This window comes from Bipolaris maydis (assembly GCF_028858645.1).
Source record: "Bipolaris maydis strain C4 unplaced genomic scaffold PSV08scaffold_9, whole genome shotgun sequence".
Lineage (NCBI taxonomy): Eukaryota > Fungi > Ascomycota > Dothideomycetes > Pleosporales > Pleosporaceae > Bipolaris > Bipolaris maydis.
Window position 1 is genome coordinate 1,210,508 of NW_027093865.1, and position 19,447 is coordinate 1,229,954.

General features: G+C 52.5%; 6 protein-coding genes across 6 annotated transcripts; 3 read left to right on the plus strand and 3 right to left on the minus strand.

The window, feature by feature from the left end:
* Positions 1 to 238: 238 nt before the first annotated feature.
* PSV08DRAFT_372139 (uncharacterized protein) lies at positions 239 to 1,711 on the plus strand (the record flags this gene model as incomplete). Its single annotated transcript, XM_014228484.2, has 1 exon — positions 239 to 1,711. One exon carries the CDS (start codon positions 239 to 241, stop codon positions 1,709 to 1,711), a length of 1,473 nt encoding a protein of 490 aa, XP_014083959.2.
* A 144-nt stretch (positions 1,712 to 1,855) lies between these two features.
* On the minus strand, positions 1,856 to 3,379 carry PSV08DRAFT_352925 (major facilitator superfamily domain-containing protein; the record flags this gene model as incomplete). The annotated part of the gene is made up of 5 exons (XM_014228485.2): positions 1,856 to 2,225; positions 2,282 to 2,372; positions 2,432 to 2,607; positions 2,673 to 2,977; positions 3,071 to 3,379. The coding sequence occupies 5 exons, from the start codon at positions 3,377 to 3,379 to the stop codon at positions 1,856 to 1,858; spliced, it is 1,251 nt and encodes a 416-aa protein (XP_014083960.2).
* Positions 3,380 to 4,614: 1,235 nt separating this feature from the next.
* Positions 4,615 to 8,940, minus strand: PSV08DRAFT_204971 (uncharacterized protein). The gene is made up of 2 exons (XM_014228486.1): positions 7,128 to 8,940; positions 4,615 to 7,079 (listed from the first exon to the last, which is right to left on the minus strand). The coding sequence occupies exons 1-2, from the start codon at positions 8,832 to 8,834 to the stop codon at positions 5,064 to 5,066; spliced, it is 3,723 nt and encodes a 1,240-aa protein (XP_014083961.1). The 5' UTR covers positions 8,835 to 8,940; the 3' UTR covers positions 4,615 to 5,063.
* Positions 8,941 to 9,941: 1,001 nt separating this feature from the next.
* Positions 9,942 to 13,683, minus strand: PSV08DRAFT_204973 (uncharacterized protein; the record flags this gene model as incomplete). The annotated part of the gene is made up of 4 exons (XM_066092048.1): positions 9,942 to 11,350; positions 11,408 to 12,797; positions 12,939 to 13,588; positions 13,640 to 13,683. The coding sequence occupies 4 exons, from the start codon at positions 13,681 to 13,683 to the stop codon at positions 10,000 to 10,002; spliced, it is 3,435 nt and encodes a 1,144-aa protein (XP_065948931.1). The 3' UTR covers positions 9,942 to 9,999.
* Positions 13,684 to 14,297: 614 nt separating this feature from the next.
* Positions 14,298 to 15,892, plus strand: PSV08DRAFT_309648 (t-SNARE). Its single transcript, XM_014228488.2, has 2 exons — positions 14,298 to 15,519; positions 15,574 to 15,892. Exons 1-2 carry the CDS (start codon positions 14,517 to 14,519, stop codon positions 15,603 to 15,605), a joined length of 1,035 nt encoding a protein of 344 aa, XP_014083963.1. The 5' UTR covers positions 14,298 to 14,516; the 3' UTR covers positions 15,606 to 15,892.
* Positions 15,893 to 17,125: 1,233 nt separating this feature from the next.
* Positions 17,126 to 18,840, plus strand: PSV08DRAFT_392628 (uncharacterized protein; the record flags this gene model as incomplete). Its single annotated transcript, XM_014228489.1, has 3 exons — positions 17,126 to 17,784; positions 17,851 to 18,181; positions 18,235 to 18,840. The coding sequence occupies 3 exons, from the start codon at positions 17,126 to 17,128 to the stop codon at positions 18,838 to 18,840; spliced, it is 1,596 nt and encodes a 531-aa protein (XP_014083964.1).
* Positions 18,841 to 19,447: the final 607 nt, after the last annotated feature.

Below are 19,447 nucleotides of genomic sequence, written 5' to 3' on the forward strand. Positions count from 1 at the left end.
GCTCACTCCGTTCGTTGCCTCACCTGTGTCAGTTTGTTCAGATTCACCGTTCGGAGATTTCTGTGACACTAAACTTGTTTAAGTCTCATAGTTCTTGCTTCACGCTCATTCCCGAGACCACTGTCGTTAAGACATCTTCTCTTACTTTGGGCTTGCCTCTGCAATGTTAGTTACAATCACAGGCCTCAACCAATGTTCAACCCACACCCAAGAAATCCGAGTTCACAGGGATCTCATCATGAACAGATCAAACTATCCCCGACAATCGAGGTCACTTGCGCACCACTCCGATATGAGATGCAACATTAACTTCAACTTCATGTCCAACGACTGGCAAGTTAGCCCAGGCGAAAGCCACTCATTCCTCCAGGATGTTCGTACAGCCGTGCTCAAGTACAGAGCAGCATCAGCTACCCGTTTCAGCATCCCAATTGAAGTCGCCCAATCCCAATCGCAGCACATTTTACGATTGGGGAAGTTTCACGGCAGCTTTGCTTTGTGGGTTGGCTTCTACAACTTCAGTAACAGACCTATATTCGCTACCTGTCGTCTACAGCGCAGGAAACGGAAAAGCGGCCGTCGCTTTACCGATGAAATTGAGGTATATACGAAGAAGATAGGCCGATACATACCCTTGGAGGAATTCTTGGAGAAGATGTTTCCTACTTTCAGCCAAATTCCGGTCGGCAACGATGCCATGTTCCAGTGGTGGAAGACGAATGGCGGAACCTTTAACTGGACTGGTCTACCTACCGAGCTTAAAGAGCGCATCATATACTTCTGCATGCACCAATCTCAGCCTCGCGCTCTGTACAGAAGAGCAATCAGAGGTGCACCGGAAGTTACGAGCCAGTTTGGCAAATGGTCAGCCATGCTCGGTGTGTCCCGCCAAGTCCGCGCGATATGCTTGCGCATCTGTTTCGTCGGCAGCAGTGACCTGCAGTATGGCAAAGGACTGTGTATAGACGTCAAGGGCCACCGCGCTTTCAAAGACTGCATGCGGCGCTTGGGAAAATGCTTCCAGATGCTGGAGCCGGGGCATCTTCCGACGACTGACGAGACCTGGACACTTGCAGAGACGTATAACCACTATCCTCGCATCTACCCTCACTTATCCCGATATGCGACTTTGCGTCACGCGATCCGCAAGATCAACTTGCAGCTGTCTTTCCTCGACTCGATGCACTTCTTCAAGGTCACGACTGGTTCGTTTGCACAGTACTTCCAGAGTTTCCGGCTCGATTACGGAATCTTTGGCCAAATGCCTTGCTTGAATGAGATTAGGATCCAGTTGCCGGATGCGAGGGGATACCTAGTTGATGGACCACATCAGCAGGGTCCTCAGCTGTTTTATGGGGAACCGTTCAATTGCCCGAGGATACTGCATCGGCTTATATACGAAAGAGCTGCGGATGTATTGGCTACGTACGAAAATGTCAACATGTATGGGTTCATGGATGAGATGGAGAAGGAGGGATTCTATGAGTTGAGGAGTGAATCGAGGAAGAAGATGAAATTCACGGCGAAAGAACTTGAGGAGTTGTACAGAGAGGACGGAGGCGGTATCGAGCTTGAGAAAAGTATCATTCCTGGTATACACGGTGAGATGGTAGAAGAGCCTGAGTGGCCCATGATACAGGATGCCTTTTGGCCACCAAAGTGTAGGTGCAAGCTCAGGTGCAGAAAGGTCTTGTACCCAGACACGATCTGAGGTTTTGAGTGTTGAGCACTAGGAAAGCTCCAGTTGTCGTTTTGTGCGCGAGTCCTTGCCATGCAGCATACGGCTACCAAGCATGAACATGGATCCGACCATGAGTGCAGTTCCCTAAATTTGTATATTAGCTACTTGCATCAATCATGCCTGTAACTTCAGATTTGCGAATATATTTACCGAAAACAAGATCAACCACCGATACCCCTCCCTAACATGCTCGTCGACAATGAGTGCTCCGCCAATCGGCGTCCCGATCAAACTCGAGATGGTGATGACGCTGTAGAAAGCCCCGGTTCTCGCACCGAACTTGTCGTCTGGCGTAATCTGTCCGATGATCGAGGTTGGGAGTGTATTTACACTGCTGGAAAAGAAACCGTAGGCGCAGACAAAGAAGATCAGCGTAGAGATGTTGGTGCTTAGGAGCCAGAGGAAGAGACAGAGGCAGCCTGAGAGGAATGTGACGGGCCAGAGAAGATTGAATCGGCCTACGCGGTCGCCTAGGAGACCGCCCCTGTTACGGACTTTAGAAAGGATGGTCTGGTACGGGGTAAGTACGTTTGGGCTTACAATGTTGCACCAAGCATGCTGGAGCCGTTCATCATGCAAAGGAAATATTTGCTGACATTGTTCCCGGGGTGTATGTTATCAGCGTACGTTTCTGAGATGTATGTTTCAGTAAACATCAAGACACGCCTTTTAGGGATTAGAACTACTCACTGACATAGTATGCTGGAAGCCAGAGACCGAGGATAGCAAACCACGTCCCCGCGCAGAGAACTGCATATCGCGGATCCAAGAACCCACCAAAATCCACACGAAAAGTGCGATCCTTGTCGGTCGAGCTTCGAATCGGCTTGCTAGTGCACAAGCACAATGCAATCGAGTAACAAACCCTATTCCCTCAGTCAGTTCTTTCTTCCTTTCAAGCCAGCAGGGCCAGTCTTTTTTTGTCACCCACACAACCTTCGCAGCCGCCAAACGCAGCGCACCGCCAAACTCCCATCTCGGCATCACCTGGCCCAGCATAACCGGAAACCCGATGCCCCCCAACGCCGACCCCATCGACACAACCCCCAACGCCAACCCCCTCCGCTCCTTAAAATGCTGCCCCACAACCGTAAGCGCGGGCTGCACGCCAAAAGCCATCGACAAGCCCATGAGGAAACCGTGTGTCATAAACACGAGCCAGAACTGGCCCGGTTGCACAAACGATAGCATGAGTAAAGCTACTGTCGTCCCAAGCCCCGAGCCCACAAGTAAATACTGTTCAATTCCTCGATTAGCTTCTCTCTCTCTCTCTCTCTCCCCTTTTATCCAAAAGAAAGAACGTATGCAGAGAGGGATGAAGTGACGTACCTTTACACCAAACCGATCACACAACGCGCCCGACAGGGCCCCCACCGCATTCGTCAGCCCCATCTGCAGCGTCCCCACAAACGCAATGCTCGAGCTTGCACTTGACTCTAGAAACTCGCGCGAGTAGTAGTCTTGGAAGAAGCCGAAGCTGCTCATGAGACCGAAAGAGGCGTACAAGATGAGTGTGGACCCGACAACTGTAAGTGCGCCGTCGAGACTTGCTCGCTCTGTGCGTTTTTCTGCCGAAGACGAGCAGCATGTCGAGGTGGAGGGGGGGCTGCTGGGAGGGGGGGTGCAGTTTGAGGACATGGTTGGTGGTAGAGGGAGGGAGGTGCTTGGTATGGAGAAGGGAAGGGAGGGGATCGGGGTATGGCAATTGGGAAGAGTTAGATATATTAGTTGGAAATGTTGTAGCGGCCATGTCGTCAGTATGTGTGTGTGTGTGTGTGTGTGTGTGTGTGTGTGTGTGTGTGTGTGTGTGTGTGTGTGTGTGTGTGTGTGTGTGTGTGTGTCGCGGTTATGTCCGGTAGTGACATGGTCGGTACAACGATGACTTTTTTTTCACAGTCTTCCCGCTGGTTAGTCAGGCTGGCAGAAAGGGAAGAGTCGGGAGGGAAGGGAAGGCCCGGGTCGATGCTTTTTTTTCTCTCCTTATTCCTTGCTCCGTTGGATTGTACTACGTGTCTGGAGACGTTGAGGGCGTATAACGGGTAGGGCAGAAAGCGGAGCTTGTGTGGGCTAGGAGAAAGTTGGAAATATTAGACGAAGATGTGAACAGTATGATGTATTGCCATTGGCATGCTAAACGGACATTCATCTTCTTTTGTACCTATGCCTCTGGAAGTGTACTTTCCGCCAATGAAGCCGTGCGGGGGAAGCTGGATACGTGCAGCGCGGATGTAGGCGGGGGCTATTTGTATCGGAGCTGTCACTTCTTCTTTGACGGCTCGCTAGAGTTGACAGTTGTCGTGATACCGGGAGATGTTACGTATGACGCGAGCAGGTGGTTGGTGCGGGATTGGTTGGGGACGGGTTGGAGCGATTGAATGGTGGGTTGTGACACGTTGGTTGGATTGCTGGTATGTTACTCAGGAGACGGGATTTGTCAATTTATGATTTTATAGATGGGGCTTTGGATGAAGAAGTTTCTCGCATATGCGAGATTGTACGCGATATTTTAAACCGTGGGGCGATCGATGTCAGCTGTGATCTGGACGCTGGCATGAATCTGAATCGGCATCAGTGATACCCTAATACCTAATTCCAAGGTCTCTTTTGTCAGTATCGACTTCTCTAGTATCATTATGGTTTGACTGAGTGCCTCCTATGCATCTCACCATGTTAGTATATTATTGTTCACAAATATTGTAGTCCCATTCTTGTTATGAAATTGGAATTATTGCTGCTTTAAATGCACACACAATCTAAGCTAAAAAAAAGTTAGTGGTCGTAGCAAGGGAAAACCAGAGAAGCAATAATTCAAAACAAACATGTCACTCTTTTCAGCATCGTTCGCGAGATGTCAGTATGGTACTTGTGTATAGTTAGCCCCGGACGTAAACCTGATATATTGAGAGTTCAAGGCTGCACCCGCCAATACAAGTGCATTAATACGACTAACCCAAGATATACACCCTGAACTCCGGGTGTTGGAGTTAAACCAGAAGACCGAAATGCGGATGAAACATTGCTATGACAGCGACACAGAGATAAGAATCTAGGAATGATAAACAGAGAACAAGAGCAAAGACCATATACGAGAACCCAAGGAGAGGAAAAAAACACGTGGTATCAGGATAGACAGATTTGCACAACTCGGAAAGGAAAAAAACCATGCGACATGTGTGAGGTTACGTGAGAAATAGTAAAGGCATAACGTCGCGTACAGTCACGTATTTGTCAGACAGACAGAAAAGAAAAACGAAAAGTGTGCAATGTGGAGTACATAAGGCCAGGAAGATGACAAGAAAGAGGCAAGAAGCGAACAGACTTTTTAATCTCCATCCCACATTGGCGGCGTCCATTCTTGGCCAGGATAACTAGTAGCCTTCATGACGGGCTCATCGTCGTCAAGAGCAGGTAATTCGAATACCTGTCTATGCTGGCTGCCGGTTCGCCCCCAGTTGCTGCTTCCACTACTAAAGCTACCGCCGATACTGCGTAAGCTACCAACTTGACCGCCGTTTGAGACGCTGCGTTCGAGCTCTCTGGCTCGTGCCCTTGCTGCTTCGCGCTGCTGTCTTTCGCGCGCAATGGCCTCGCGGCGCTCTCGTTCGCGCTGCACACGCTCCATGTGCTGGATGTTTTCTTGTTGGAGGAGCTGCCGACGCAACGATTCGGCGCCCATATCTGATAATGTACGTTGGGGAGATGCAGCCATTGAAGCAGGCTGGGGATGTTGCAGCATTCCGATGGATGGCTGTCGTGGTCGGGACTCTGGTCTTTGGCTGCGGTGTTCTCTGTCTACGTTTGTATTGATGTTGGGTGGTCGAACCGCATCGGGGCGACTCTTATCCATGCCTTCGTTGGGGACACCAATTCCATCGTATGATGGTGGTGCCTCGTCGGGTATTTGCGCGTCATATTCTGATGATCTGTTCACTGGCGCCTGATATACGTCGTCTTTTGGAGAGGGATTTTGATGGTATTGCTGTCCATCATTCTGATACATCTGCATCTGCCCATCAGGGAAAGCAGGTCTTGTTGGTGAGTAAGGTAAGTTGGGGGGTGGATTCACTGTGCCAGTGGGTCTTGTCGAATTGCGCGACTCAGGTAGGGGGTATGCTGCGGGTTGTGGAGACGGCTCAGAACGTGCCGGAACTTGCTGCTCGTAGGCTGGATGGCGACGAGTTGGCAAAGGTTGTTCGTAATGAGGCGACTCAGAATGCGGAGCTCCATAGGGCTGTGGAGAGCCTGAAGGTAAAAGCTCACGGAATCCACCTCCTTGCGCATGTTCATGTGGAACTGTGCTTGTTGGTGTTGTATGCTGGGGGGTATGTGGCGAAGGTGTTCCGGCAGCTCGTTCAGCTTGTTGCTGCTGCTGAGCGTTGAAAAGAGCCTGCATGTACTGTCCCTGACGTGCCCGGACAATCTCTTGTTCAGTAGCTCCGGCTGGAAGATTGAGATGCCAGGGACGGTCTTGCTGAGAAACCTCTGAGATACTGCCCATCCTTGGCTTGTGAGTCCGCTGAGCGCTATGATGAGGTGGATAGCTGTACAAGGAAGCTGAACGTGATATTGGTGATACCACATGCATGTTGCTGTCATCTGAGTGTGAACGGCTACTCTGATACATTCGGGATTGCGCGGATATTTGTGGAGAAATGGGTAGCATCCATGGATCTGCAAACTGCGTCTCAGGATGATTCGCATGTACTGCCTGAACATGTTGAGGTGAATACATAGGTTGATCCTGTCGGTTTGAGTGAGCTACGTAAGCTCCAGACACATGACCGTACGCAGCAGGTATTGGGGTTGCTTCGTAGCTGGGTTCTGTTGAGGCAGCATTCTGTGAAATGCAGTTCTGGCCCGACCTTGGAGCGCCGTTTTGCCCCGGCGAGGGCGAATGCACTTCTTGGCCTGGTAATGGGCGGGATAATTGTAGTTGCTGTTGCTGCTGCTCATGGTAAGGATCTCTAAAATCGCCTTGCCCATACACAGCCTGCTCCCTCTGACGCTGCATTTGCAGTTGCTCGTACTGTTGCCGTGCAGCCACAGTTGCGACATAGGCCCCTCGATTGTCCTCAGTTTGCTCACCATTAGGCCAGTAATACTCTCCGTGCGGAGGATTGGGAAGTTCTTGACGCAAGCGCTCGAACAACGGGCCGTGATTGTGCATTAGGGAGCTGGTGCGTTCTGGACGTATGTTAGCCTGCGGCGAGTGCTGACCACTTTGCTGAGCCTGATGCTCTTCTGCCAATTGCTTCGTGTGGAGGAACGCAGAGGGCTCCTCTGGACGGGTATCGGAGACCGACGGTCTGGGTGACTCTGTCTGTTGGGAGGGTTTAACCTGGATTGGTTTGTAAACTTCCTTTACAGGATCCCATTCACGACGGACCTGAGGTTTTGCAGAGCCCCCTTTGGCCTTTTGCGCTTTCTTCTCCTCTTTCGACGACGAAAGCTTGAACTTTGTGACCATGCCATCAACGCTTGGGCCATCCTTACCAAAAATCGCACCTAGCCCCGAATTGCGCTTCGACTTGGCGCCACTTGTAATGTCTGGTTGATTCGACTGGCTAGAGTGGTTAGATACATTGGCTGTCGATTGCTGATAAGGGATGCTGTAGAAGGCTGCGGGATTCCTCTGCTTCTTTAGATCAAAGAGTGATGATTTCTGGCTAGCCTGTGACTGTTGATCCACGCTTGGACGCTTGACTGACGAAGCTGGTTTTAGGCGCCCTGACCATTCTGCATTCAAATTTGAACCAACTGAGTTGTTTTCCATATCTTGCCGTAGTTGTGAAGAAGCCTGACTATTTCCACCAAATTTCTTAAACAATGACGAAATTTTGGCTTTTGAAGAAAGCTTCTCATGTGGCTTCGATGCTTCGTAGACAGAGGACTGCGCTGAGTTGGTGGATTTTCGCTTTTCTATATCCTGACGAGAAGTGTGATTTATTTTTTGTTGCTCCTGACCCAGGTCTTGTGATTGGGAAGTAGGGGTTCTACTTTGTTCTGGTGGGAAATCTGGTACAATCTGAGTAACTGGCGAAACTCTTTTGGCCCGGGGTTGATGCAAAGCGAGGTTCGCGATGTGAGTGGTCTGAGGTTGCTGGTCATGCGCACCTGGTGTTCCTGGTACTCGTTCTTGAGAATTTGCCTCGCCGGAGACATGAGGCGGGTCAATGTATGCGTGCCTCGTTGGTCGTGTAGGATCCAGTGGTTGAGCAGTCTGCAAGACATTTTTTGGCGGAGGTGCGCCAGGGGTGGGGGGCGATTTGACAGAATTCCACGATGAGTCCAGAGGTTCTGCTGGAAGTTCAGAGTATAACACGCCTCCTTGCGATAAGTGGTGCTGCTCAGCATTGTTTCTACGTTGCCTGAATGCCCGACGTATTCTTATATCGTCAGGAGATGCAGACTGATTGATTTGATCTTGGGGCTTTCCATCTTTGTCTGCAGGTCCAGCAATGAAGCTCATTGGTCGATCTGTGCTGTATCTTTGCTGCTCACCATCTTGGGATTCACGTGTTGCCTGAACATTGGCAGCCTCAGGCTTGGTTGGTGAATGTTGCGGTTCTGGACTGGGTACCCTTGCCTCTGAAACTCGCAACGGCTGGCCCATTTCGTCGCGCAGGTCTTTCACAATCCCGTTGTAATCTGCGTAAAGATCCAAATCATTGCCTTGACCATCCGGGGTTCGGGAGTCATGTGATGGGGGGCTCTGCCTCGGAATCTGGGCGGCAGCTCTTGACTGCTTTGCAGACAGCTGAGGCTGCATTCTGCGGACAGCGGATGAATTCGATTTTCCAGGAATATTTCGGGAATAAGGGGCACTGCCTTCTTCGGAGACCATGGCAGATATCTGGGATAGGAGAGAACCACCAGTCTTTGCCGGAAGGGCCATGGCAGAGTTGGGCGCGGGAAACTCGTAGGCTTGGTGTTTTGAATTGGGAATGTTGTTTTTAAGCTGCGCAAGTCCATCCGGTGTTGCGCTTTGTGAATCGTCGTCACGCCATGTTGCGGCCTTTGCCGTCTCGGGTTGACTTGGAACCATGCGCGGAGCCTGGGCGAGAGACGTGGCTAGATGACTCCCATTATTCATCGCGCCCAGCTCAGTGGCATCGGACGGCGACGGAGGAGCAGGACGACAGCGGTGCCATGGCGAAGCGGGTGGATTAGTATGTAGTCTCTTGCAGGGCGTGAAGCGGCGACGCGGGAGTACAGCGCGTCTGCGAGGTGTCAGCTTAGACCCCCGCCAGGTTGGGGCTTAGCGGAGCTTCCCCATGTATTCGTGTTGCCCCGAGCTGCGGGCCTGAAGCTGTACATAGCGGTAATCTCCCCAACGGCTTTTGAGTCAGGCCTAGTTGATTTCTAGGCGCGCACTGTTGATGAAAATTTGTTGGTATTGGTGCATTACTTGCTTTCGTTAGTCCCCAGCTCGACTTGGCGAACCATGAAATGATCTGAGGGTGCGTCGTGCCCTTCCCTCCAATGGTCGTCATCATCCTTGGCTCCAGACCGCCGCTCGGCTCCCGCAAGCTCATTGCCTCTGAGATAGTACACCGCTACCGGTAATTTACATGCTGCACCTGTCCCTTCTAGACGCTCGCTGCTTGCAAAACATGCACTATCATCGTGAAGGTCTGCCGACGTCGTTGGTCTGTGTTATCAGTTCTGCCGGTTTACCCAACTAGGGCAGTCCAAATAGGTCTGGCACCATCGGCCTTTCATCTCGTATTCGGCACAAGTAATGTCGAGATGCGATCTATTCACAAGCGACTTTGTCAATCGTGACTGGCATACCCAGCGAGATGAAATAGAGCTCAAATCATGTCCCAGGTGTACGCGCTGCGAGTGGATCATGGTTCTATGTCGGCGGTTGATCATCATCACTATGATCGATATCCTTGGTTGCACGTCTGCTAGGAAGCCCAAACTGATATCTGTCGGTGTAGAAATGTCGGACTTCGCGGTTGGGATAAAAGGCTGAAAATTGAGTCGAACTTCGGCGAAAAGTTGTGTTTCCTTCATGACAACTGGAGGCACCGGGTCCGGACTTGAAGATTACATTGAGATAGATATGGAGATATGGAAGAGGCTACCAGTCATAGAGTGAAAGAAATATACATATATCAAAGCACCCAAGTAAAAGGTCAAAACGCCATATTGAGGTCCTGGGCGAACAGATCCAGATACCCCTCACAGCTGCTTAGTCGAACAAGACAACCCGTGGTAGTAGTCGCGGCATATGCCATGCAGAAGCAAAATCACTTCTCTGCCTTTTCGCGCCCGAAACGACTTTTGCCTTTGGCAAAAAAGCCCTTGGCACTGGTCATACCCTTCCCACCCAGTACATTGGCAGTATGCAGCAGATCTTTGCCCTTGAGCTGCACTTGCTGGTTCACAATGCGTCCACCAAAACTAGACCCAGAAGGTGCATGGGCAGTTGGAGAGCTGGTATTGGTAGGAGCAGCCGCACTGCCATTGTTGTGCTGTTCAGCAGTTGACTCGTGGTTACTTGACCCACCCAATTTCCCGAACAAAAGCGAGCCAGTGTGTCTGTGACGGATAGAGCCCGTAGGTGCTCGTTGCACCGGAAATGTCTGCGTTGCCAACTCGGGATTTGCATCCAAAGTTGCTGTCAGCCAATCATTCAACCCATGGTCTACACTAGCCCAATATTCCCGGGTCTTGTTGTACGTATCGATTCGTTCCGTTGCCGAGTTGAGGGTTGCGATCTCTCGAGCGCCTAAGGGCTTGTCTGTGGCTGGCGACTTGGTTGAAGATTCTTGCGCTGCGGACGCTACAGGTGCAGCAGCAGGAGTCTGAACTTCTTCATGGCGTGCTTCAATGGCCGGCTGTGGTTCTGCAGGCTCCGGCGTTGTGGCTTTTTCAGTCAATTTGGGTTCTTTAGACACCACAGGAGGCGGATCGTGTTCGGCAGTAAAGCGCGGGGGAAGATCCACAGCTTCAGGATTTTCTTCCGTATTCACAACATGAAGACCTGGTGAACGCGTAGCCTCCCGAGTGGGGCTGGCTATAGACTGTGTAGGGTCCAAAAGAGGAGAAGGTGCAGCTGGCTTTTCGCCATCGCCGACAGGATCAGGCTTGGTAACATCCGAAGCAGGACCGGTGTGCACAGTAATGCCAGGGAGAGTCTCAGGTGATGGCTGATGTTCTTGTTCTGCAGCTCGCTCTCCAGCGGATGCAGGCTTTTCAGGTCCATTTGAGACTGCTGCAGGCTCTGCTGGAGGAGTTTCCTTTTCCGATTCAACTGGCGTTTGCATCAACGAATCGCTCGCTTCCCAACTGAACCTCTTGATGACAGGTTTTGTAGGGTCTTCAGATTGAGGGAGAAATGCGACAGTCGCTGCTTGCGGTCGGTCTTTGGCTTTAGTCTCGCTGTTTTGAGAAGACCGACGAGAAACACCGTCCTCTTCAGCCCAGTAGCTCTTGTACTCGTCAGGTAGGATCGAGCTGGCACGATTTGTACCCGGGCTGTGTGGTTGCAGTGGAGCTAAACTTGGTTCATCCGCTGGTGAGTCTGGGATATTAAGAGGACCCAAACTGGCAACAATTTCCTTTCGCAAACGATCGCTTTCTTGGTCTTCAGCAGAACTCTCAGTGCTGGGTTTTTGATCAAAACTTGGGCGAGTCAAAGGATCCTCCGCAGACGGCACGGGGTTTTCTTTCAAGGGAGGCGATGGTGGAAACTCGGATTTTGGGGTGTCCTTCGCAGGAGGTGTAGGTGGTGCGCTTGAGTTAGATGTTATCGTGCGATCAAGCTGCAATGGCCTAGGTAGATAGATGTTGCCATGATCAACAGACGCCTTCTTCTCCTTCGGAGTTTCCGATGAGTTTTCATCGATCCCAATAGTCGTGCGGATAGATTCGGCCATTGCAGCTCCGGCGTTTCGAAGAGCAGCCATTGGATCAGAGTTGTTTGCCTCTGTTGAAGGAACTTCAGCAACTGATTGCTTAGCAGTTGTAGGTGTCAAGTCAAGACTTTCAGAGGAAACTTGGCTCTTCTCCAAATTGCCTAACCCCCGATCCTGCTCCCCATGTTCTGAGGGGGTCACGACTGTGGTCGTGTATGATTCCCATTGGCCAGGTAGGTGAGGACGGAATTCTTTGACCGGACTGCTGGGCTTTGATGGACTAGCTTTTGTTGGAGACGCTGCACGCGAATTGTCGCGGCTTCGCTCCCATGACTGAACGCTATTTCTTGAAAGATTCGATTGTGTTGACCCGCGTCTTGAAGAAGCTACATCGCCAAACTTGCCAGCCAGTGCCTGCACACGGCCTTTGCTTGGTGATTCTGAACGGTCGCGTGGTAAAACATCCTCGATAGGGGATTGTGCATTGTGGGATTCCAAGAACATGTTCTGGGACTGACGCTGCGCGGCTCCTAGATCTAGAATCCCACTGCTTGGGCGGCTGTTAGTTGAGGTAGCGAGATCCGCTTCGCGATTAGCATATGCAGAAGCTGGCCCCTTTAGCCCGCCATCCATGCCTTCAGGACTTGAGTCGTCTTCAGTCAAAAAAAGGGCGGATTTTGGTCTTGGCACGTCTCTGCTGGCTGCTAGCACAGGAGAACGAGCGGGGCTGTCACCGCGTGTCGGCGTAGCAAGACCACTGCGAGGGGTAGACGAGCTTGAAATGTTTCGGGAGTGACCCGGAGATGGCTTTTGTGGAACGTGGTGCATCGAGTCAACATTATTCGCTGGCGTTGGCTGGGTGACGGGTGTTGTGACTTCACCAGGCTCCTCCTTGATCACGGGTGTATTTCCTTCTGCTTGATTGCGGATCTTTAACGCTGAAGCAGCAGAGCTAGGAACTCGGCTCATGATTGGACTAATACCAGACGTGCTTCCAGTATTGCTTCTTAGAAGGTCTGAGCTCGTGTCGTTTGACGTTGGTGTTGGCGGAACCGAGCGCTGGTCATCTGTACGAGTGAATGCCTGATCGACAACAGAGCGTAGACCCTGATCGTCCGACGGTGAGTTGGCGGGGTGTTCCTGCTGGGAGGTGCTAGGGTCGGACTGGATGGCTTTGGGATCAAAGTCTGGCAGATACTCGCTCTTGCGTTCGGCAACTGTTTCCATGGGCTGCAGGGATTTTCCACCCTCGTGAGCGAGCCCTGCATCATCCCGTGCTGGGGATGAAAGAGAGTCTAGGCTGGGTCGTGATGATTCCAGCGACCGACGTTCCTGATCTTCTTGGTGGCGCTTGTATATGTCTGCTGGTCTAATAAAAGGAAGTGGCTTATCAGATGCACTGCCGGTGCGCGGTCGTGGGGAAGTAGCTATTGGCGAACTTGCCTGACCTATACTGCTTTTGCGCGGAGGGAACTGGGATTGTGAGGGGGGAGTGAAATCGGCAGGCACCTGCGACATACGTGTCTGCAATGGTGGAGGCACTGCAGAGGGACTGAAATCACCCCTACCTCCCATGTCATAGTCTACGCCAAAGGGATTGCTATCTGGCAACCCCTGGGGTTCTCTATGTGGCTGGGCATGAGCAGGCTGAGGCTGAGGAATGGTCGATGAGAATGCGCGCTGTTCCTCTCCACGCTCAAAGGAATTCCTGCGGGCTTTTGGTAGTGGTGCTTGAAGGGAGGGGTCGGTGAAGCTTCGCGAGGGCTGCTCTGTACGCTGGGCGTAGTATCGCTGCGCGGGTTGGGCATTTTGGGGTTCCTGGTTCACGCCGTATTCATCGTACTCATCGTAGTCGCCCCAGTCATCGCCGTCGTAGGCATTCTTCTTTGCCTGCACCCATTTCTTCGTTTTGGAGCGATTGACATTGGTCTTGAAGGACACAGGCTGGCCGGTAGAGAAGGGTGAGGCGCTGCGATCGCTACTACGAGTCAGTCTCGCTGGAGAGATTGCGCGGAGGAGCAAGACCTACAGCGGCGACCTGGCTTCCTCCTGGAAGCGAAATGGTCCAGCCATGGTGGTGGACGGTCAAGTTGCGTGAATGGGTTCTGCACAGCACAATATAGCGTAGGGCTCCACCGGGGCTAAGCCCAAGGCCAGCTATGTCCTACAGCGCATATAATGGGGCGAGGGGACTGGGCGACTATGTGCAAAGACGGACTGTCCAACAAGAGAGTTGTCTGTCCAGCGCGCGAGTGCAGGTTTGGGTGAGTAAGGGCTGGGACGCAGGGAGAGTAGCTGCAGCAATGGTAGGTTGCGAGAGAGGGGACTGTGGCTGGCGCCGACCGAGCTTCCGAGAATGATACGTACGTCACCTGGTGCGCACGACCAAGGTTCAATCTCACTAAACACGACAAATCGGCCCAAACGCTAATGGCAGGGAGTTGCAATAGGGATCAAGGATAAACACAAGAAAGTTGAGGACTGAGACATCTACTTGCCCGACCTGCCAATTCTCTTGCACGACTTCAGGGTGATGCAGCGGCGGGGCGCAGGGCTGGGCGCCACAGCAGTCGTCCCTGGGTGGTGTGGCGCAGGTAGCCATAAATGGAACCCTCCGGACAAGGGCCCCTCTTGGAACTAACACGTTCCCCCAACCGCCCTCGACTTTCCATCCCAATTTCCCCCATATCCGCCGCGTTTTCTCCCACAAGCGAGCCCGACTCTGTGCCGCTCACCATCACATATTGAGTGCTACGATCAACCCCATAGCCACAGTCGATACAGGTAACCGTTGCTCGAGCACCATCGCCAAGTCGCAGCGCCTGGCCACACTGCCGATACGCGGCGCGCTGCCCCTTTCCGCCTCGACTCCCCGACTTGTTTACACGCTGTAATTCGCAGGCATCATGGCCGTGTCCATTCAAGATCGTACCGAGGAATTTCGCTCCATTCTTGCACAGGCCCAGCGGCGACAGGCGCAGTCCAAGACGGGCGCGCAGAGGCAGTCGCTTTTGACGGCACAAGAAAAGGCCCAGGCAAATGCCAGTCCGCGACGTCAGCGCTCCGAGTTTGCGCGCAATGCTGCAGAGGTAGCGCGCGGTGTCGCGAGCACAATGCAAAAACTGGAGCGACTATCGCAACTAGCTAAGCGCAAGACGCTCTTCGACGACCGCCCGGTCGAGTTTGACGAACTCACGTTTGTTATCAAGCAAGACATGTCTGCGCTTTCCGGGCAGGTGCAGGCGCTACAGCAGATGAACGCAAAATTACACCCCAAGGCGAAGCCCGGCCTAGACCAAGAGGGCGAGCACAACAGCAATGTTGTCATGTTATTGAAGGACAAGTTGCAGAATGTGGGCACAAACTTCAAGGATGTGCTCGAAGTGCGGACCAAGAACATGCAGGCATCGCGTTCACGGACTGAACAGTTTCTTTCTTCGGCTGCGCAGCAGTCTCACAGCAGCCTCGAGCCTGGCAGGACAGATTCGCCACTTTATCAGACACCCCAGCGAGGGCGATCACCAGGAGGGTTTGGCAGAAACACCAACGCAGTGCAACAAGACTTGCTTTCGCTCGAGCCTTCTGGATCGTCTGCCCTGACGCGAGGAGGAGCGCAATCAGACGCGCAGCTACTCCTCATGGAAGAGGCGCAACCACAGAACATGTACATTCAGGAGCGAGGGCGAGCCATTGAGTCGATCGAGTCGACGATCCAGGAACTCGGTGGCATCTTCAGCCAGCTCGCACAGATGGTGTCTGAGCAGGGAGAGCAGATTCAGCGAATTGATGCCAACACCGAGGATGTTGTGGACAATGTCGAGGGTGCGCAGCGAGAGCTAATGAAGTACTGGAGCCGGGTGCAGGGCAACCGATGGCTTGTGGCGAAGATGTTTGGAGTGCTAATGATCTGTAAGTGGTGGCTTTGGCATTTGACCTGTGTAACAGCAAGCTAACATGGCATAGTTTTCCTTCTTTGGGTACTCGTTTCTGGTTAATGTCGTGTGTAGGATTTTCCATGTTTGTGCATGACTGGCGTTGGGAAAGACGACAAGAGATGGTGCTGGGTTGGCCTGGCCTGGCATGGCTCTTAGTGGAGCCCTTGTTGCATGAGGCGTTGAGCTTTTGTCATGTGTGCTTTCCTACCTTCTTGTATCGATTTCATTTTTTTTATCCATGTGTGCATTGACGGGTTCACGCTGCATGAGTGGTCCACGTAGAAATTTGTAATAGACTGTACGGTGCTCCTGGCCAACAGGCACATGTACAATGGTGTCGGATGATTATTTTTTTCCTTTAGCCGAAAACGTGCCTGGGATACTCTGTAGGTGTATGTACTTGTGTACATTGGTATAGCTCACTCTGTGGGTAGCCGTCTGTGCACAGGGATTTAGCTGCATATGTAGGTATGGCGTGCGGGCCGGTATGTCTAGTCGCTTAAGTCGGCAGTAGCACCATGGCGACGGCCTGAATACTTAGATTCGTGTCACCTGAGCATGGTACTTGCGAGTACACGTAGAGCGTGTACATGTCGAGACGAACAAGTGCGAAGAGAGTAGTAGGGAAAGAGGCAGAGTTGGCGCTGGCCAGGGGCGTGTGGTTGGCTACAGGCGACGGCATGGTACCGAAGCTAGGCTGCTCGCTGTATCACCAATGTCGCGAACAGAGATGGCATCGACTGTAGAGGGTAAGCCGCCATTGGCATCCGCGGCAAGCCAGGTGGTTGAGGGGTGGGAGAAGAGCCGGGTCGCGACGAGGCGGTGGTTCCAAGAGGGCAAGTGATGGACGCGGCGCTGATAGCAAGTGGTGGTTGAGGCGACAGTTGACAGACGCCACGCCACGGCCCATGGGCCGGGAGTGCTAGATGGAGTAAGGTGGGCATAGCCTTATGGCAGCACTACACCTATAGCAAGACGACGACCGAGAGTGCGGGCAAGATGACGACAAGAGACGGCGCCACGTCGGCCGGACGGGTAGATGGATTCGTCGATAGGGTTTCACGGCGGCCCACTGGCTTGCCGGCTTGGGGCTGGCAGAGCATGGACGGGCAATATTGCGCGGGCTGGGTGGATGGATGTGGACTGGATACGTCGGTACGTGAGCAGATAGGCATTTCCACCCCCCAAAAGCAAAATGGCGGCCTCGACACGGGCGAGACGGGCGCGGGCCAGCCAGGCGGGCAACTCGGCCGTCCCCTGCTGGCCAACCCCATGGCGACAGTCGCATCAGCAGGCACATGACCATGGGTCAACTTTTCCTGGATACTAGCGCCCAGCTCTCCAGCATCCATCCGCACACCGACTTGACGGCTTTGACGCCTGACCCGCCAGTCTGCCAGTCTGCCAATTGACTGCGCCTCTCCCGCGTCGTGTGTGCTGGCCGACCAACTCGACCGCGCCTGCCCTGGCCAAAGAAAGACAAGGCCGCCGCCGGCTGCATGTCTTGGGTGCCACCACCGCTTTCTTCCTGACATCACCCTCAACCACCCGCTCGCTGCATGCATGCGCGCTCCGGCGCAATGGCTGACCACATATGGGACCAACCCCCTCGCCTCACCACCGCTCCCATCTTCGACGACCAAGTCTATCTCGCAGAGGCCCTGGGCCTGCCTGCCCACCAGACAGAGGACGACCTGGATGCCGAGCTCGTCGTGCTTGCCCGCGACGCTGGCATCCAGGATCCCTATCGCTTCATGCCTTCGCCAGCAACAGTCTCGCGCGCCATGTCCACCATGACGCTCGACAGCGACCAGACAAGTTCGCGCTCGATGCACTCCCAGGAGACCCAGTCTACGGGCTTCACCTCGGCCCCTTCCCGTACGTCTCGGGACCATGTCTACTCTACAGACCATGTCTCGGCCAAGAGGATGCCTCCAGTCCTTGTCCAGGCTTCTCAGCTGGCAGACAATTGCCAGCAACCCATTGAACGTGCAGAGCCTGCCGCTCGACCATCACTGTCCTCCGGCACGGCCACTTCATCTTCTGTGACTTCCAAAGCATCTTCTTCCCAGCACGAGCATACCCGCAAAAAGCGAGGCTCGGCCCTATTCTCTTTGCTTCGGAAAGAAGCGAGATACTTTGCCACCACTGGCCTCCATTCACGTAATGTCACAACGCATGCTCATAGTTGCCCTTCGGCATTGCATCGCAAAGCCCCGGCCAAGTCCATGTCTGCAGAGTCAGTGTGTGGTCATTGTGGAAGCCGATTGCGACGTTCAATATCCGAAAATGTGCTGACAAAAAGCGAGCTGGGTCTTCTTGCGGGAGTCGATACCAAAGCATCAGCTGTATCACTAGACGCACCGTCACCTCCACATGAGGGTCCTCAGATTTCCAAGACATCTTCTTCAGAATCCAGCATGACAGCTCGACATGTGGACCAAGAACCAACCAGCACTGACTCTGCCCTAGCGTTAGAAGCATTCAAGACCTTCAGGGTTCAGCAGAAGGAACAATGGGATAGAGTGTCGACATTTGAGAGCATCCAAAGAAAAGCCCTCGCAGCACACTATCGATGCGAACTGGAGCGACTACAAGTAAATTATGAGGCCCGTAAGAAGGAACGCATGAAGCAGGTATGTATAGAACTGACCGCTTCCCAACATGTCACTTCACTCACACCTTGCAGCACTTAGATGATGTTGATCGATTAGAGGAACGGCAGGTGCTAGCTGAACACGACCTCCTGGAAACCCAAGCCCAGGAAACACAAAATGTAGCGACAGCACTAAAGTATATCGAGGCCTACTGCCTCGGAACCAACACCTCACAAGAGCAAACCCACACCGTAACCGAAGATGACTTCAAAAAGCTCCATCACCAAAAAATGCTCCAACAAGGCCTCCCCCGAAAACACACGAGCGCCATCAACGTCCTCCGCGCGCGCCAAGAAGTTGACTTCAAGCGCCGCCTCGAAACTCAAGAAGCCGAGCTCCGCCAACTAGACCTTGACCTGAAGAAAGAAGAATCCGCCAAGGAAGCAGAATACAAAAAAGACGTCGAACACCTCGAATCCCTCATTGAAGCCCGCAGAAGACGTCTCCAGCAGCGATGGGAGCTCCGCTTTGAAATGTGGAGGCTCGACTGGCAGAATCAGCACAAGATGACAATTGTGCATAAGCTGGAACACGAAGAGTGGCCGCAGAGGGCCAGAGAAGGAGACGAGGGAGAAGATGACGTCAGTGCGATTCCTGATGCAAGTGCTTTGGCGCAATTTGCGAAAGTGGCTGCGTAAGCAAAGCTTTGTTCACCTTTTTCTTTGCTTTTTTGCGTCTCTGCTTTTTGCGTCCCGTGGCAGTTTTTTTTTCTCCCATCGTTCGATCTGCATCTTCTACTTTGCTTTTTTTCATATGGGAAAATTGACGTACTGGGGGGGGCTCTTACGCTTTCTTTCTTTTTTTTTCCTTAACTTTTTATGTTATACCCCCTTTTTTTTTTCCAACATCTCCGAGTCAATTTTTCTTTCGTAAGCGTGGCGTTGAATTTGGAAATTCATGTATGGAGTATAGCCATTAGGCGATCTTTTTCTTTGTCTTTTTTTCCATCTTCGCCTCTTTTTACTACATCGCTCATGGCTTGCATTGGTGGTTAGTTTGCGTGGCACCTGGTGAGTTACGATGTCTGAAGAAGAATTTCTTCTTTTTTTCCCTGCTTTCTCTTTCTTCTCCGTTTTCTCGCGCTATCTCTCTCTCTCTCTCTCTCTCTCTCGCTGTGAACGGCCGTCGCTAGTTACTATATATACCCCCCGTTCGTCTGTTTATTTTCCTTCGGTGTCTCGCGAGCGATTAGACTGGACGAATGAACGTTTATGTAGTCGATGGCTCTGCTTCATCTCTTTTTTT

What these genes read in the sequence shown, in the direction of transcription:
- PSV08DRAFT_204971 (XM_014228486.1), bottom strand. Translation starts at nt 8,834, where the DNA reads ATGAATAATGGGAGTCATCTAGCCACGTCTCTCGCCCAGGCTCCGCGC. An exon ending in GGGGCTCTGCAAAACCTCAG is followed by an intron (nt 7,080 to 7,127) that starts GTCCGTCGTGAA and finishes AAACCAATCCAG; the next exon opens with GTTAAACCCTCCCAACAGAC.
- PSV08DRAFT_309648 (XM_014228488.2), top strand. Translation starts at nt 14,517, where the DNA reads ATGGCCGTGTCCATTCAAGATCGTACCGAGGAATTTCGCTCCATTCTT. An exon ending in GTTTGGAGTGCTAATGATCT is followed by an intron (nt 15,520 to 15,573) that starts GTAAGTGGTGGC and finishes AACATGGCATAG; the next exon opens with TTTTCCTTCTTTGGGTACTC.